The sequence below is a fragment of the Lontra canadensis genome, unplaced genomic scaffold (genome assembly GCF_010015895.1).
Source record: "Lontra canadensis isolate GAN:19392208 unplaced genomic scaffold, GSC_riverotter_1.0 scaffold2, whole genome shotgun sequence".
NCBI classification, from domain to species: Eukaryota; Metazoa; Chordata; class Mammalia; order Carnivora; family Mustelidae; genus Lontra; species Lontra canadensis.
The window spans coordinates 11,483,832-11,503,193 of NW_022630996.1; the positions used below are offsets into that span (position 1 = coordinate 11,483,832).

General features: G+C 42.1%; 1 protein-coding gene across 1 annotated transcript in view; it reads left to right on the forward strand.

Annotated features, from left to right (window-relative positions):
* Positions 1 to 2,499: 2,499 nt before the first annotated feature.
* Positions 2,500 to 19,362, forward strand: part of SLC35B4 (solute carrier family 35 member B4) — a 36,065-nt gene continuing 19,202 nt past the window's right edge. The window contains exons 1-2 of the mRNA XM_032868967.1: positions 2,500 to 2,684; positions 8,444 to 8,557. Of these exons, the coding sequence (XP_032724858.1) occupies positions 2,608 to 2,684; positions 8,444 to 8,557 (191 nt within the window). The 5' untranslated portion in view covers positions 2,500 to 2,607. The remainder of the gene's footprint in view (positions 2,685 to 8,443; positions 8,558 to 19,362) is intronic.

Genomic DNA, 19,362 nt, shown 5'->3' on the forward strand with positions numbered 1-19,362 from the left:
ATGGACTCACTCTGTGTTGAATGTGTATGACATAAAGAACTGTAAGAAAGATTTTCTTTTTTTTGGATCTATACTATATTTTGAATCACTACTCTTTAGAGCGGTCTATTACACAGTACTAGACAAGTAGACCAGATATTTTGGTATAGAAATGTGACAGAGAGAGTATGAGTTTGTCTTTAGAAACACAGTCTGGAGGGATGTCTCCATCCTCAGTAGGCTCAGTAGGTTAAGCCGCTGCCTTCGGCTTAGGTCATGACCCCGGGGTCCAGGATCAAGTCCCACATTGGCTCCTTGCTCAGCAGGGAGCCTTCTCTCTCTGCCTCTGCCTACCCCTGTGCCTGCTGGTGTTCATTCTCTCTCTCTCTTTCTCTGACAAATAAATAGATAAATTCTTAAAAAAAAAAGTAAACACAGTCTGGAGACAGCATGGATGAAGATTTGAAGAAGGCAGAGGTTGAAGGTACCTAGACATGTTCAGAGGTTTTCACAGGAGGATATGTGGACAGAGAGGCTAGAATCCAGAGATACTTGTGAGGCATACTTGACAGGGTATAGAGATCAAATAACTATGTGGTGGGAAGGAGAGGAAGACTGGAAATCTTTCAGGTTTCTGCCCAAAGAGAATAGGTGGTAGATAATGTACTTAATAGAAATTAGGGCCTATTGGGGCATCTGGGTGATTCAGTTGGTTAAGTGCCTGCCTTTGGCTCAGGTCATGATCCCAGTGTCCTGGGATTGAGCCCCTCATTGGGATCCCTGCTCAGCAAGGAGCTTCTCCCTCTCTCTCTGCCCCTCTCCCTGCTCATGCTCGCTCACTCTCTCTCTTTCTCAAATAAATAAAATCTGGAAAAAAAAGCAAGAACTTATATGGAAGGATAGATGAGCTGTGCAGATGCTTAAGCTGAAGGGGTTGCAAGGATATAATGCCGAAGGAGTCAGATACGCAGTTGGAAGTTTTATTTAAGGCACACAGGAAATTGGGGCCATACATGACATTTATACACATATAGGCTCACAGTTACATATTAGGATGGTTGAAGTTACAGAGATGAGATCACCAATAGAAAGGGTTTAGGGCAGTAAGAAGAGGGAAAAATAACGGAACTTTAGTAGACTTGGGGCAGAGGCGGAAAAGCCCACAAACAAAACTGAAAAAAATAGGAGAAGTAGAGAGAGAAACTGGAGACTCGTGCCTCAGAAGCAGATAGAAAAGAGGAGAATGTCAAGAGTATGGAGCTTTCATTATCAAAAGTCACCGCAAGATCGAATAGGGTGAGAATGTGGTATATGGTTTTGACAATTAAGAGGTCGTTAGGAATCTGAATAAGACCACTTTCCAGAATCTGGCTTGATCAGAGTAAAAAGCAAAGACCATGAATTTAGATTGTTCTTTGAAGATACTGGGTGGCCAGATGAAAAACTAAGGTAAGTTTGAGCAGGATCGTAGGCTATGAGGAAGGAAGAGACTAAGGACAGGTTAGCTGACACAAAGTTCCTTGGCCAGTCAGAGAGGTGGGATAGAGAGGTCTCTAGAGTCATCTGTTTTACAGGCATCTGCTCTTCAAAGTGTGGTCCACAGGCCAGTAGTATCAGAGACACCTGAGAACATGCCAGAAATGCCTAATCTCAGGACACAGCACAGTTCTAGTGAATCATAACTTGCATTTAATTTATTATTATTTATTTATTTGGGAGAGAGAATGAGAGAGAGAGAGAGAGAGAGGTCAGTGGGAGAAGCAGACTCCCTGCTGAGCAGGGAGCCTGATGTGGGACTCAATCCTGGGACTCTAGGATCATGACCTGAGCCCAAGGCAATTGCTGAACCAACTGAGCCCATCCAGGCGCCCCATAACTTGCATTTAAACAAGATCCACAGAACCTGGTAAGACAGGCATTACTGTTTCCATCTCTACCTAGGATGAGACTCAGGCTCAAAGAAGTTGACTGACATAGCGGAGCTGATTAGGGATTGAGCCAAGATTCTATCCCAGCGTCTAATGATCTTTTCAAGAGGTGGACAGGCAAGTTCACAGGGATTTCTACTTTCACTCAATTCAGGGCAGTTGTTTCAGATGCTAACACCGCCGACAATCCATCACAGGTCTGTAGTTCTAGTGTCTTCAGTTGTGAGTTTGTTGTTACAGCGATGGACGAGGTCCTTTCTGAGCCTTCGGCGGCCTCCCAGGAAACCACATTGACAGCATCGGAACTTCACTTCCCAAAAAGCCCAGCGGCCTCTTTCCGCGCGAGGCATGACGGGCACCTCGGCCCGCGGTCTTCTCTGGCGGAAGCACCTCGAGGAGGGAGGCCACATAGCCTGACGTGCGGCGCGCAGCATCATGGGATGTGTAGTCTGGCTCTGTCCGGGACGCCCCCTCGGATGAATGGGGCCCAGGCTGACTGCGAACTACAGATCCTCGGCCGGCTGCGTTGGTGGAGGCCGCGGGGGAAGAGGAGCCGGCGGCGGTGCCGCCGAAGGAGAGCAGCACTGCGGCACGGTGGGGATGATCTGTGCCGCGGCGGACGCAGCGGCCCGGCTTCTTGGGGAGGCGGTATAAGCGGGCGCCGCGCCTCCGCGCTCGCCCTCAGTTCCGCGCTCCGACCATGCGCCCGGCCTTCGCGGTGGGCCTGGTGTTCGCAGGCTGCTGCAGTAACGTGATCTTCCTAGAGCTCCTGGCCCGGTGAGTGACCTCCGCGGGCCGCACCCCTGCTCGCAGCGCGCGGGGCCCGGGGCGGGACGACCTGGGACCCGGCGGAGACGGTTTCTCCGTGGCCCCGCGAGCTGCCCGCTCTCCCGCCCTCCAGGTTGCATCCCTCGGAGGGGAGCGCCGGGGGTCCTGCTGTCCTCACCCGCTTTTCCCACACTGCGGGATGGCAGCCTGCAGAGTTTTTCTCTCGTGACCGGTCCAAGGTCGGCGGGGAGCTCGTGGCAGAACCTAGAGCTCCTCCAGCTCTTTTCGCGATCCTGTTAATGCCACACGTCGGACTGGGGCAAAGCCCAACGGCTTCTAACGCAGTCTGATTTTGCACTTGCAGCCAAGAAAGTTTCATTACCCCCCCCCCCACCAGCACCCCCCACAGCATTTGTTTTCTCGGCCTTCGAGATGGTTGTGAGTGCTTGACCCAAACAGACCTCCCGGTGATGTAGTCCTGTGGAGCCTTACTCAGAAGGCCGGTCCCCTTGACCAGAGGGAGGAATTCCAGCTTTTAAGATATCACAGTCTTTAGATGGAGAAGCGTGCATTTGGAGGCGTAACTTTATAAATTAAGAATGATTATGACACTTTTTCCCAAAGGGAAACTAGGTTAGTTTTATTGAGGTGGCTCTCAAATAATGTTGAGCAACGTGCAAAGTTCAGTGGATAGGAGCTGTTGTTACAGAAGAGACGGCCGGTGGGCTAGAAAAGATTGAGGACCAAAAATCTCACGTCTTGGTTGGGTCCTCCTTTTCCTTTAGCCACGTTGGGCCTCCGTTTTCTAGCTGAAGAATAAACGATGTGTGGTGTTCTCTAGGGCCATATATCTGAATCCACACATCTCCACTGACCATCAGAACAATCTTGTGAACCAAACAGATCAGGAGTTACTATCTTTTTTTGCTGAAAATGAAACCGGGCTCAAGAAGTCAGACGGGTCTTCTACTACTTGTAGGTAGCAGAGCCCAAACTAGAATCCAAGACACCTGTACTCTACTCTAGTACCTTTTGCAATCTCCCTGTTGTTTTTGAACTTAAGCAGCCCACGGAATTTTGGTCAGTGCCTCACCTGGAGGTGAGCTAGAAATGTATTTATTTTGTTTCCATGATAGCATTGATTAGTCATTCTAAAGCAGTCAATTTATTTAAGGTCTGGGTTAATTTTTGCTATTGCAGAGCTTGAAATCTTATGCAGAAAGTATTGATAAGGATCTGTCACTTATTTTGGGCGTAGTTGGAGAGAGGTTTAAAAATTAAAAAAAGAAAAATGTACCCACTTGTCAGTCTGGTATACTTCCAAGGAAGGTCATTTGGGAAATTGATTTAAAAATACTAAAAAAGTGAAAAAATCAGGCCAGCAATGGAATAATGAGAGAATAATATACTGTATTATAAATATATATAAATATAATAAAGACTTGTGTTGAATGTGCCATTAAATTAAATCCTGCCAAAGGCTATATGACATCATGATATGTGAGCACCTGAGGGCCCTCATTACTAAGTGTGAGCTCTCGGCTAAATTACTTGATCTCCTGAGTCTGTTCTTTGAACTGGGAAAGGCTCTACCAGCTTCACAGGGTTTTGAAGAGTTCAATGAAATGCACATGCGAGGTGCCTGAAGCACACTGACTTCCTCTTTTTTTTTTTTTTTTAAAGAGTATTTATTTATTTATTTGATAGAGACAGCAAGAGTGAGGGAGGGGGAGTGAGGGAGAAGAGGGTTGCGCTGAGCAGGGAGTCGGACACAGCGCTTGATCCCAGGACCCAGGCACCCCACACTGACTTCCTCTTGTCTCTAACAACTTCGGTTTCGGTGCGGGTAAACCTTGTATTATAAGCTACTCCTGAAAAGTTGTGAATAAATCTAACTTTACGGAATGTTTTTGTGAATTAGAGGAGCTTCTGTTTAGAACGCTTTGAAAATTTATACATAGATCCTCCTCGTTTGTCTTTTTTATAAATCTGACTTTTTGCATAGAGCAGTAGGTTTTCATAAAGTGGTGAGGGGCACAGTTATTAACTTAGTGAGTGGTGTACACCAGACCGAATAGCAGACTTTTCCTGGTTTGCTGGGGCAGCTCACAACTTACTCTGTTAAAGACCAATAAAATAAGAGCAGGTTGGACCAGATGGTCTTTAAGGTCCTTTGTAGTTTTGGCCTCCTCATAATTTTTGACTTTATCTTGGGACATCACAGTGGAAAGCTCATAAATTTTTATAGAGCAGGAACTTGCTCTTATATGGCTTCCTTGGGACCATCATGTGCCCTAATACCATGCCAAGCAGAACACTAGGAAATGCTAGAGTGACTTGTAGGGAGAAGGAAACATTTTTCTCCATTTTCCCCAAATCGGGAAACAAACCTAGGTTTCTTTTTGATTTTTTTATCTATAATTGGGACCTGTAATAAAATAAAAAGCACCATGCACTGTACAGAACAGACGTGAAGTCATGAATGGATGCCTTGACTTCCCTCCAGAAAGAGCTTGGAAACAGGTTGCGCGCACATCAGCTAACTAACTCGCCAAGGTGGTGAGTGTCCTACCTCAGGAAAACAATCTGAAACTTTTTTTTTTTCCTATTTTACTTTACAATTAAGTGCATCATGTTGACTCAAGTAAGGAAGTTTCCTAAATCTGGAAGAAGAAATTAAAAAATTCAAAGTTGCTTGTCTTTGAAATAAAAATTTGAATGTTTGCTAAAGAGAATTCCAAGTAAGAGAAACTGCAGTTGGTGATTATAATTTGTAAGGAGTAAAGTTCAAGAAAACAAGTGATTTAGGGAAAAGGATCCAAGTTTTTACATTGAAGGTTTAAAATCAGTTGTTCAAGTTAAAACAAATAGTTCCATCGGTAGCCATACAACAGTGTGTTCCCCCAAAAGCTAAGTTGATTTAAAAAAAAATTTAATTATGTGAGTACATTAGGGATATTTTAAAATCCTATGGAAATAGAGACAAAATAGTATAGGGTTGTCAAGGGATGGGGGAGGGGACAATGGAGAGGGACCCTAACACGTATGAGATGTCTTTGGGAAGTACCCTAAAATGGTAAGAGCTGCAGAACTCTAAATATAGTAGAAACCACTGAACTGTAAACAGTAATACAAGGGAGTCTGCAAACCTCACGTATTTGCACTGTGCTCTGGGAGACTTCCCTGAGTCAGTACCATGTGATGCTCAGGGTCTTTAGCAATGAAATGGGCATAAAAATAACCTCTGTAAAATAAAGATAACATTAAAAATTATTATGCTTTTTTAAAAATCCTGTGAGGAATACACTTGTAAAGTGAATCATTTTTAGAAATAAATGACTTCTTTTTATCTTTCATAAAATATTTTAGGTCGTACTTACGACCTCACATTCGTTCAGCTGCTTGAGTGAAAGCCAGATACTGTGCTCAGAGAGCGAGGCATTAAGATGAGCTGGACACCGCTGGTCCTCTTACCTTCCCCGTGTGGCACTGGTTTCTTCCTATTTCATACTCCCATTTTGCCTCACTCATTACCTTGTCACCTCCTTAAGGGTTCAGGTCTCCTTCACACTGGGAGCTTGCCAGCACCTGACTTTACCTGTGATAGGTTCTTTAATTGAATTGGCCTCATCCTTTGGTAAAGAAAAAAATGGGTGAGAAGCAGGAAGCTTGATGAACCCCATTTGGGCTAAGTCTTGTGTTGGCACTTTACATTTTCTCCTGGGATCATCGCTACAGAATTAAAAATTTATCACTTGCACTTTTATAGCTGCGAAAAATTTGTCAAGACGAATGTCTTTAAAAGGGTTACTGTGCTTTAATTGAAGACCTTTCCGTATACAAAGTCCTAATGTTCTAGTCTTTGCCTTTTTCCCCTCTGTGGCACACTTGAAGTGCTTTTCAGGGACTGGCTTATTTACTCTATAATAAACCAATGAGATAGGCACTAATACTGTTCTGCATTTTAAAGATAAGGAAGCAAGACTTAGATAGGGTAATTAACTTCCACTCTAGAGAACTGGATCCTGCCGATCCTGCCGGTCCTTGTGTAATTTTAACCATCTTGGGTGGTTCTCAGCCCTGTGATGGCAGGTGGGAATCACTGGCACATCTTACATAGGTCTGCACACACACTCCCACACGCATCTTCTGGCACTTTCCCCAGACCTACACCAGTGGTTCTCAGGTCTGGCTGCACCTTAGAAGCAAGCAGAGAGCTTTGAAAAGTACAGGTTCTAGGGCCTTACCCCCACAGTAGTCTGAGCAGATCTGGGGGCTGGGAGGACTCCTCCGACTTGTGGGTTTCTAAAGAGCGGCCTGGCCAGAGTTGAAAAGCACACCGTGCCAGGAACTAGCTGGAGCTAAGTACCTTCTCCTGTCACTCATCATTAGGCTAATGGTTTTGATTAGCTCTTAGAATGAGGTCAGTGTTTTATGTGATTGTTTATGGCTTCTTGCAATGTTTTTCCCTCTAACATAAATATTAAAAGAAATGCCGGCTGCAAAGTGGTATTTTTCAAGAACACCTTTGTAGCCACTAGAGCGTAAGGAGTAGCAACAGTTGCGTTGCACGTGGTAAGCCCAGCTCTGCACAAGAGTGGCTTATGCTTAGAGTTAACCTACTTTACCCCCGTTAGGTGTATTTTAGAACTTGTATACTTGACATTGCTATTTACTAATAATACCACTAGTAGAGAATGGGGTTGTTTTTTAATAAATAGCAGTATATTAAATGTAATAGTACATTTATAATACAATAATTATCCCTCTAATCACTAGCCTCTGGTTAATAAATGTCCTTGATCAAGATGAGAAAACAATATGAAGGCTGAGAAGTCTGGAAGCTCCAGGAAAACAAAGACAAATGGCCACTTTGTACTTCTTCCAGTGACTGAGCAGAACCTGATAGGAGCAAACTCCAAACCACGAACATTTTAAGTAACCAGTTTTCTCAATGTTTCAAGAGGGAGGTCAGAAGGACTCTTTCTGCCTCTTCAATGTGTGCCTCACAGTCACTGTGGAAGATTCCTCAACCCTTCCGTGGATCACTAAAGAGGTTCGATTGAGTTCCACCGTTTGTGGAGTACCTAGTATACCTGTGTTCAGGGCTGGGGTCAGTCGATGATCACGGCATTCTTCATCCTTTTCTCCTTGCTCTTGCTTCTTATCTCTCCTTACCCCTGCCGCAGACCCTTTGTCTGTAGACACTTTTTGCCTGATCACCCCTCCACAGATACATTCTGTCCTCAGAAAAGAGAATAAACCTCCCCAGCCCAAGAACCAGTCGTTGCCCCCAGGGTGACCTTCTCTGAGACGATGTCCCAGTCACCAGCAATGGGTGCACGTCTTCTATCGCCAGTAGTCTTGGTGGTTCCTGGTCAGGAGGCTGTGTAAACATCCCAGGAGACCCGAGCACATTTCTGCACTGGGGCTTTGCTGCTGAGGTGACCAGGATTCACTTTTGGTCTTTTTGAGTATCCCAAGGACATACGACCAACCTCCCACCGCTTACTAGAAAAGTTGTATTGTAGTTCTGAGAATGAGAGTTATCGGAATTCTTCCTCATGGCCTATTACAGCTAGGGAAGAGTAAAATAAGCTTGACATTTCTTCTCTGTGAGCTCTATTGATAGACGTGTGTGATCCATGGGACGTGAAATCGGAGATAAAGGACAGTGGGTAAGAGAAATCGGTCCTCCCTGTTATTTCGAACTATTAATATAACAAGTCTTAGTGCCCTTTATCTCAGCTTTTTGTTTTACTACGCAGGAAGCATCCAGGATGTGGGAACATTGTGACATTTGCACAATTTTTATTTATTGCTATGGAAGGCTTCCTCTTTGAAGCTGATTTGGGAAGGAAGCGGCCAGCTATCCCAATAAGGTATGGCACACTGACGTCTCTTTTAGCCTTTGTTATTTTTGTTTTGTTTTGTTTTGTTTTTAAGAAGTTCAGGACTTTTCTGGTAACTAGGTAGAAGGAGGAGTATGAGATATCCTCTTAAAAGATCTGTGTCAAAGATATTAGGAGAATAATAATGATAATTCATTTTCTGAATTTAAAATGTTGTGACATTCCAGGGAGCCTGTTTTTCGAATAAAATGCCCACCACAACACAAAATAATTATGATGGAAACAACAATGTGTGTATGTGTCTAATATATGGTTGGTTAAAGGTTTAGTGTGACCACAATGTTTTTTAATAGTTACGTATGCTAGCCTCGTGTTGGTAAAGTTATCCGATATATTAAGAGTGGTGTTATTGGTCCTTTTAAAAAATGAATGGGTTTGGGGAATAACCAGGAGTGGTGCTTGTGCAGCCTCGTGATACGCTAAGTGCCACCTAACTGTTCACTTTCACATGGTTGATTTTACGTTGTGGGCATTTCCTCTCAATTAAAAGGAAGTGAGTGGCAAGCCAAGGCAAAATTGTTGAGTCCAGACCTCCACGCATTAGTCCAGATTTGCATAACTGTACTCAGGAGGCCAAAGAGAAAACAAGACAGTTCTAATAAACAGTGTATTGAAAATTCAGCATTCTTGCCCAGACGGACTGGAAATAAAAGTTGTGAGTGTGTCGTAAGATCAGGTCATGTAATCCTGTTGATAGGGATTTTCCGGTGTGAATGTATCCAAGGGTGGGTCAAGGCTCATGGTGGTTGTTCTTTTGCAACATTCCCGAATAGCCTGCTATAGAAAATATGGTTGAATTTTGTTATTAATATTGTGCTTTTAAATTTCCCAACGTGTTGCTAAGTATTCTGAGTAGGTGGTTTTTTTCATTGGCTTTAGTATCTACATAAAACCTTCATTCCCTAGACCAGCGTTTACATCATGGTAGGCACCCCCACAATTTTTTTTTTTAATCTCTCTATTGTTTTATTTTATCCTATTTTCAAATTTTTATTGAAACTTCAGTTAACATATGGTGCAGTATTGGTTTCAGGAGTAGATTCAATGATTCATCACTTATATGAAACACCCAGTACTCGTCACAAGTGCCCTCCTTAATGCCCATGACCCATCTATCTGTCCCCTACCCACCTCCCTCCAGCAACCCTCAGTTTGCTCTCTGTTGTTAAGAGTCTCCTATGGTTTGTTTCCCTCTCTCTTTTTGCCCCCCTTCTCATATGTTCATCTGTTTTGTTTCTTAAATTCCATATATCAGTGAGATCAAATGGTACTTGTATTTCTTTAACTGACTTATTTCACTTAGTATAATACACTAGCTCTGTCCACGTGGTTGCACATGGTAAGATTTCATTCTTTATAATGGCTGAGTCCCTTGTACATATATATATACCACATCTTCTTTATTCATTCATAAGTTCATGGACACTTGGGCTCTCTCCATAGTTTGGCTATTGTTGATAATGCTACTCTAAACATCGGGGTGCATTTACCCCTTCACATCTGTATTTTTTTATCCCTTGGGTAAATACCTTTAGTGCAATTGCTGGATTGTACGGTAGTTTCTATTTTTAAGTTTTTAAGGAACCTCAGTATTGTTCTCCGGAGTAACTACACCAGTTTGGGGTTCCAGGAACGGTACAAGAGGCTTCCCTTTCTCTATATCCAACACCTGTTCTTTTTTTTTTTTTTTTTAAAGATTTTATTTATTTATTTGACAGAGAGAGATCACAAGTAGATGGAGAGGCAGGCAGAGAGAGAGAGAGAGAGAGAGAGAAGCAGGCTCCCTGCTGAGCTGAGAGCCCGATGCGGGACTCGATCCCAGGACCCTGAGATCATGACCCGAGCCGAAGGCAGCGGCTTAACCCACTGAGCCACCCAGGCGCCCCCAACACCTGTTCTTTATTGCATTGTTAATTTTAGCCGTTCTGACAGGTGTGAGGTGGTATCTCATTGTGGTTTTGATTGGTATTTCCCCGATAATGATGTTGAGCATCTCCTTATGTGTCTGTTGGCATCTGGATGTCTTCTTAAGAAAAGTGTCTATTCTTCCGCCCATTTCTTAACTGGATTGTTTGGGTTTTTTTGTACATTGAGTTTGATAAGTTCTTTATAGATTTGGGATACTCAGCCTTTATCAGATATGTCACTTGGAAATATCTTCTCCCATTCCATAGGCTGCTTTTTAGTTTTGTTGAATGTTTCCTTTGCTGTGCAGAAGTTTGTTTGTTTTTTTTTTTTTTTTTAAGATTTTATTTATTTGACAGAGAGAGATACAGCGAAAGACAGAACACAAGCAGGATAGGAGAGGAAGAAGCAGACTCCCCACTGAGCAGGGAGCCCGATGTGGGGCTCGATCCCAGGACCCTGGGATCATGACCTGAGCTGAAGGCAGACGCTTAACAATTGAGCCACCCAGGTGCCCCTTGTGCAGAAGCTTATTATCCTTATGAAGACCCAATAGTTCATTTTTGCTTTTGTTTCCCTTGCCTCTGGTGATGTGTCTAGTAAGAAGTTGCTGTGGCCAAGGTCAGAGAGGTTTACTGCCTATGTCCTCCTCTAGATTTTGATGGCTTCCTGTCTCACATTTAGGTCTTTCATCCACTTTGAATTTATTTTTGTGTATGGTGTACAAAAGTGGTCCAGTTTCATTCTTCTGCACGTTGCTGTCCAGTTTCCCCAACACCATTTGTTGAAGAGACTGTCTCTTTTCCATTGGACCTTTTTTTCCTGCTTTGTTGAATATTAGTTGATCATACAGTTGTGGGTCCATTTCTGGGTTCTCTTTTCTGTCCCGTTGATCTTTGTGTCCCGAATAGACCAGGCAGTCCGGAAAAAGAGAAACGAAACTGGAGGCATCACAATTCCAGATTTCAAGCTGTATTACAAAACTGTGGTCATCAAGACAGTGTGGTGAGACAAGGATCCCCCACATTTTTAATTCCTCTGACCCTCTCCCCACTCCCCACCCAACTCCGCACCTTTATCTCTTTCCATTGGGGCTGCCACTAGCGCAGTTCAGGAATGCATTCATTCTCACCATTAACTTTTATAATGGTGTCCTAGCTGGCTGGCCTCTTGCCTCCCACCGCTCCGTACCTGTATTTCAACTTCCTACTATTGTCTTGTGACACCCCCCCTCACAGGTACTCAGGGGTCACTAGTAGGTTCTGAGGGAAACCCAGCTCCCTAACCTGCCCTTTGAGGCTCCCTGGGATCCTGCCCTGACAATCCTACCTCCATGTGTGTCCTGTAGAGCTGGCTGTTTTAGTTTCTATCTGTGAAGCTGCAGGCAAAACCTTGACATCATGGGGATGTCATTCATTCCCAGGAGCAATTTCTAGGCCATGCTGCGTAGCCAGCAAGGTGGAATAGTTGGAATTCCTTATCCTAAAAGGCCTGGATGAACTCTGTCTCCAGATGGCGTTGTTTCAAGAGAAGCCTAAGAAAATTTGGCAAGAAACCTTGTGAAGTCACCAGTAATATTTTAGAATCTGTGAAATAGCGGTTCTCAGTGTTAAAAAAAAATTCAGCTGAGTAAATTTGAAGATCTAATGGTTTTATTAAATGACTCATGAATCAGTATCCCATCTAGCAAGAAGAGGGGAGCTCTGTTGAGCTAAAGAAGGGAAAGACTTTTAAAGGTAGAGGGCGTTAAAAAAAAGCAGGAAGGAATTTATTAGCAAAATATGCATTGTTTAGGCAAGGTTGCCTTGAGAGGAGAGCAGAAGCCGGGGATGGGGGCAGCTATCAGAAAATTCCCTAGTATTGACCAAGGAATTCTATGTTGACTGGATAAAGATGACATTCCAGGGAGGGGGGATTGGTTGAAATTGCACTTGGGTAAGGAATTAAGTCTTTTTTTTACTGACTTGGGTCCTTAACCTTAGTGGCACCATTTTGGGCCTGTGGTTTTCTTTTGAGCAGTTACCCCCTTTTGATTAGACTGTCAGCTTAACCGAGAGATGTGATAAATATTTTAGGTCTTAGCACCACTCTCCCTTACTGCTCGGAAGTTCTCGAAGTTTTTGTCATTCCTTTGTCTGGTATCCATAGATCATGACCTTTTTGCTTAACCCCTGGTATTCGTAGGTCACAGCCTCAGATTCACACTCCTATTAAGTGGGTTATTTTCTTTGTTCTGTAGATGTTCCTGTCTTAGGAAGAGCATTTGCTTGATGCATTGCTGCATGTATCTCAAGCTTTCAAAAAGGAAGTTTATTACCATTACATAAGTGGAATAAATCCCAGTATTTGGAGTGCACTTTAGAGCCATCGTCCCCCAGATTCAAGCCCATCAAAATCAAATAAGCCAAAGAAAGACCCTGTAGACGGAGTCACCTTCTTAAGCCAAGCGACATGTTCTGTGACCTTACCTGAGTTTCAGGGTTCATAGGGTTGATGTTGGCTGCAGTCCAGACACCACCTTCGTCAGCCAATAGAGAGTTAAGAGCTATTCCGTTATCGAGAGACTTTAAGGATATTTGTTGGGCTGCTATTGCTTTAACAGGTTTTGCAGCAATTTTAAGAATTAAGAAGCAGTTCTTTTTTTTTTTAAGATTTTTATTATTTTTTTGACAGGGAGATAGAGAGCACAAGTAGGCAGAACGGCAGGCAGAGGGAGAGGGAGAAGCAGGCTCTCTGCTGAGCAGGGAGCCCAATGTGGGGCTCGATCCCAGGACCCCGGGATCATGACCCGAGCTGAAGGCAGCCGCCCAACCAACTGAGCCACCTAGGCGCCTCAAGAAACAGTTCTTGATCCTAGCCTCATTTACATTTATCTCTAATCAGGGAAATAGGAACATGTGAAAAGGAGTGAATTCTGAATCATGAATGTTTTCCAGTGGGCCCTTAAAAATATATATTTATTTATTTATCTATCTATTTATTTATTTATTTTAGGGTAGGGGGCAGAGGAAGAGGGATAGAATCTCAAGCAGACTCCCCACTGAGTATGGAGCCTCATGTGGGACTCGTCGATCTCAGATCCTGAGATCATGACCTGAGCCCAAATCAAGAGTTCAACTTGACTCAATGACTGAGCCACCCAAGTGCCCTGTTAGGCCCTTTCTAACTCAACAATGTAAATGTAGGGGAGTCAACCAATGAGATGTCTTATTTTGTCTGTGAAAAGTTAGGAGCACAGTTAGATTTTTTTTTTCTGTCCTGAAATAAAACATTGTCTACATTTCAGAGGTTGCCATGTTACAAGGACATTAGGATGACACAAGTCTGGCAGGGAGGGACTATTTTTGCAGAAGTAGAGTGGACTTTATCCACATGAGCCACAGTCTTACAAATACAGGATAAAGGCTTAGTGTTACTTTTTTTGACAGTTCTTCCCCTGTAATTTATATATCAAATAAGCCTAATTTACCAAGTCCTTTGGAATATTTTAGGTCAAAAAGACTTCACTTAGGGGGAAAAAAAGGCTTCACTTAGAATTTGGTTTTAGGAAGTTAGTCAAACATATATTTTTTAAAGATTTTGTGTATTTATTTTAGAGAGAGCGTGAGCAGAGGGAAGGGCAGAGGGAAAGGGAGAAGCAGACTCCCCTTGAGCAGGGCCTAAGCCTAAGGCAGCCATGTAACCTACCTAGCCACCCAGATGGCCCAGTCAAAAATATTTTTAAAAAAGATTTTAAAAAGCCCTTGCCTACTTTAAATAGGATCACAGATTACTACAAAATCTAATACTTAAAAGGTGAAGATATTTTTAGTCTCACCCAAATGACCAAAAGCCCAAGAAAACTTTGTCCTTTTAACAGAGAGAAAAACCAAAATCTAATTTTGCACCAGCTTGCTTTTGATTTTAAAACCCTTTTTTATAGATTTTATTTATTTATTTATTTGTCAGAGAGAGAGAGAGCGAGCGAGCGCACATGCCTGCACTGGCAGGCAGAGGCAGAGAGAGAAGCGGGCTCCCTGCCGAGCAAGGAGCCCAGTGGGGGACTCTATCCCAGGACCCTGGCTGGCATCATGACCTGAGCTGAAGACAGTGGCTTAACCGACTGAGCCACCCAGGCGTCCCAAAACCCTTTTTTAAAAACAAATTTGTTTTTAAATTTGTTTAATTTAGGTTGACCGCACATGAAAGTTCCTGTTTGAGAAGATTATTTTTCCACAAACCTCCTACAACTTTTTCCCCCTATATTCCAATTTTGTCCTTTGTTTTTTCCCTTTAAACAACCAGCCTCATTTTAGGACAAAATTACTTTTTCTCCCCTTCACAAAAAATGTATTGAAAGAGGATTTTGGCTGCCTCTATTTTGACCTCAGACTTTCTAGTTGGCTTCTTTCCAGCTTGTCTCGGCTCAGACTGAAGACCCTGTGGGCAAAGCATCCCAGGAGGGGAACCAAAACTAACCCCTCAAGCAGTAGGGTCGGCTGTGAGCCTGCGAGCTCCCCCCTCCCATGAATCACTTCAAGACAATGGTTAATTTGACTTTCACTGCTCACCTGTGCATATCCACCCACCTTTGCTCCGCATTTCTTACCTGTTATCCCGGAAGTATTTTCGGTGCCTTGGAGACAGTCTCTCAGGTGCTAGGCCCCTGTTTTCCGGTGTTGGCCTCAGTGAAATAAATTCCTGTTTCTTTCTTCTTCTTCTTTTTTTTTTTTTAAAGATTTTATTTATTTATTTGACAGAGGAGAGAGATTACAAGTAGGCAGAGAGGCAGGCAGACGGAAGCAGGCTCCCCACCGAGCAGAGAGCCCGATGCGGGGCTCGATCCCAGGACCCTGGGATCATGACCTGAGCCGAAGGCAGAGGCTTAACCCACTGAGCCACCCAGGTGCCCCAAATTCCTTGTTTCACCACCACTCCTGTCTCTGCCTTTGAATTCTGTGAGTGGCCAGTAGCCAAACCTGGTCTGTTTGGGAACCCCGGAGCCAGGTGTCTGTGCTCCCCGGACCCTGGCTACATTATTTCCATTTCTCACACCTTTTTCTCCTGAAAACACATCCTACTTTCCTGCCATACATAGATGTTGTCATTATTTTTAGTAGTTTTAATTACATATATTAGAGTTCTTAACCCTGAGAAACCTTAATTTCCAGTGAAAACAAAGAAGTAAGCAATTGTGAGCCGTGGGTTTTACCAGCATTTTTTTGAATTTGAATTTTATGAATACATTTCAAAAATTTTAAAAGCATATGCCTTTTTAAATTTGCCAATGGAATATTAACATATCCAAATATCTTTTAGTTGCTCTATAATAAGCCAAAAGTTGATCAACTTAGTTTTACTAATTAATGTTTTAGTATTTTGTCTTTTTTGGAAATGATCTAGATTTTATTTTTATTTTATTTTTCAAAAGATTTTATCTTTTTATTAAAGGTTTATTTAAAGATTTTTAAAGATTTTATTTATTTGACAGAAAGTGCACAAGCAGGGGGAGCAGCAGGCAGAGGCAGAGGGAGAGGGGTGGGGAGAGGCAGACTCCCTACTGAGTAAAGGAGCCAGATGCTATGCGGGGTTTCAATCCCAGGACCCTGAGATCATGACCGGAACTGAAGGCAGAAGCTTAACGACTGAGCCACTCAGGCGCCCTGATCTAGACTTTTTTTTTCAAGTTTTTATTTTACTTCCAATTAGTTAAATAAAGCGTTATACTAGTTTTACATGTACAGTATAGTAATTCAGCGCTTCGACATGTCCTGTGCTCATCATGACAAGGGCACTTACTTAATCCCTATCACCTACCCCATTTCCCACCCACCTCCCCTCTGGTAACCATCAGTTTGTTCTCTATAGTGAAGAGTCAGTTTCTTGGTTTGTCTCTTTCTCTCTTTTTTCCTTGGCTCATTTATTTTGTTTCTTAAATTCCGCATATGAGTGAAATCATATGGTATTTCTTTCTCTGACTTACTTCACTTAGCATGATACTCTCTAGCTCCATCCATGTCCTTGCAAATGGCAGGATGTCATTCATTTTTATGGCTGAATAATGTCCTGGTATCTATATCTGTATCTATACACACATCACAGCTTCTTCATCCATTCATCAGTCAGTGGGCACCTGGGCTGCTTCCATATCTTGGCTGTTGCAAATAATGCTGCTTTAATCATCGGGGTGCATCTATCTCTTTGATCTAGTGTTTGTGTATCCTTTGGGTAAATCCCCAGTAATGTGCTTACTGGATCATAGGGCAATTCTATTTTTAACTTTTTGAGGCACCTCCAGACTATTTTTCACAGTGGCTGCACCAGTTTGCGTTCCCCAGCAGTGCCAGAGGGTTCCTTTTTCCCTACATGCTCGCCAACACCTGTTGTTTCTTGTGTTGTTGGTTTTAGCCATCCTGACGTGTGAGGTGGTGTCACATGTAGTTTTGATTCACATTTCCCTATGATCAGTGATGTTGAGCATGTTTTCATTGTCTCTTGGCCATTTGTATGTCTTCCTTGGAAAAATGTTCATATCCTGCCCATTTTTTAATTGAATTATTTGTTTTTTGGGTGTTGAGTTTAAGTTCTTTATGCATCTGTGTACTAACCCTTCATCAGGTATGTCATTTACTGATATCGTTTCTCATTCTGTAGGCTGCCTTTTAGTTTCCTTGTTTGCTTCTGTGTGCAGAAGCTTTTTACTTTTATATTGTTCCCATAGTTTATTTTTGCTTTTGTTTCCCTTACCTCAGGAAACCTGTCTAAAAAAACGTTGCTATAGCCAGTGTCAGAGAAGTTACTATCTATGCTCTTTTAGGATTTTTATGGTTTCATATGTCACATTAGGTCCTTAATCCATTTTGAATTTTTGTGCAGGGTTTAAGAACGTGATTGAGGCACCTGAGTGGCTCAAGTCCTTAAGCGTTTGTCTTTGGCTCAGGTTATGATCTCAGGGTCCTGGGATCAAGTCCCGCATCTGGCTCCCTGCTTGTCGGGAAGCCCGCTTCTCCCTCTTCCACTCCCCCTGCTTATGTTCCCTCTCTCGCTATGTCTCTTTCTGTCAAATAAATAAATAAAATCCTAAAAAAAAAGTCTAGTTTGATTCTTTCGCATGTTGCTCTCTAGTTTTCCCAACACTATTTGTTGAAGACACTGTCTTTCTCCCATTGGGTGTCTTTCTTCCTTTGTCAAAGATTAATTGATCATATAATTGTGGGTTTATTTCTGGGTTTTCTATTCTGTCCCATTGATCTGTGTGTCTCTTTTTGTGCCACTACCATACTGTTTTGATTACTACAGCTTTGTAATACAACTTAAAGTCTGGAATTATGAGGCCTCCAGCTTTTTTTTTCCCTCCCCAGGATTGTCTTGGCTATTTGGGGTCTTCTGAGTTTCCATAAAAATTTCAGGATTGTTCTAGCTTTGTGAAAAATGTTCATGGTATTTTGATAGGGATTGCATTGAATGTATAGGTTGCTTTGGGTGGTATAGATGTTTTAACAATATTTATATTGTTTTTCCAAATCCATGAGCATGGAATGTCTTTCTATTTCTTTGTGTTGTCTTCAAGTTTCTTTCATCAGTGTTTTCTAGTTTTCAGAGTACAGGTCTTTCACCTATTCATTTAGGTTTTTTCCTAGGTGTCTTGCTGCTTTTATTGCAGTTGTAAATGTAATTGTTTTCTTAATTTCTCTTTCTGTTGCTGCTTCATTATTGGTATGTAGAAATGCAGCAGATTTCTGTAGACTGATTTTGTATCCTGCAACTTTACTGAATTCGTGTGTTAGTTCTAGCAATTTTTGGTAGACTTTAGGGTAGTTTTTATGGGTGGTCTTTATGGGTAGTCTTTAGGGTGTGGTGGTCTTTAGGGTTTTCTATACATAGTATCATGTAATCTGCAAATAATGAGAGTTTTACTTCTTCCTTACCAGTTAGGATGCCTTTATTTCTTTTTCTTGTCTGATTCCTATGGCTAGGACTTCTAATACTATGTTGAATAAAAGTATTGAGAGTAGACATTCTTGTCTTGTTCTGATTTTCCCAATTAAGGATCATGTTAGTTGTGGGGTTTTCATATATGATCTTTATTATGTTGAGCTATGTTACCTCTAAACCTACTTTGTTGAAGGTTTTTTTGTCGTGAATGGATGTTGTACTTTGTCAAATGCTTTTTCTGCATCCATTGAAATGATCATATGGTTCTCATCCTCTCTCTTATTGATGTGATGTATCATGTTGATTCATTTGCAAATACTAAACTACCCTTGCAACCCATGAATAAATCCTACTTAATCCTAGTAAATGACGTTTTTAATTTATTGTTGCATTCGGTCTGCTAGTATTTTGTTGAGGATTTTTGCATCTGTGTTCGTTAGAGATATTGGCCTGTAGTTTTTTTTTTTGTGGAATCTTTACCTGGTTTTGGTATCAGGGTAATGCTGGCCTCGTAGAATGCATTTGGAACTTTTCCTTCCTTTTTTGTTTTTTTGGAATAGTTTGTGAAAAATAGGTATTAACTCTTCTTCAAATGTTTAGCAGAATTCTCCTGTGAAACCATCTGGTTCTGGACTTTTGTTTGTTGGGAGTTTTTTTAATTACTGATTCAACTTCTTTGCTGGTACTGGTCTGTTCAAGTTTTTCTGTTTCTTCCTGTTTCAGTTTTTGTAATTTACAGGTTTCTAGGAATTTATCCATTTCTTCTAGATTGCCCAGTTTGTTGGTGTATAGTTTTTCAAATATTCTCTTATATTGTATTTCTGTGGTGTTGGTTGTTGTTTTTCCTCTCTTATTTGTGATTTTATTTATTTGGTTCCTTTCTCTTTTTGGTAAGTCTGGCTAGAGATTTATCCATTTTATTGTTTCAAAGAACCACCTCCTGGTTTCATCAATTG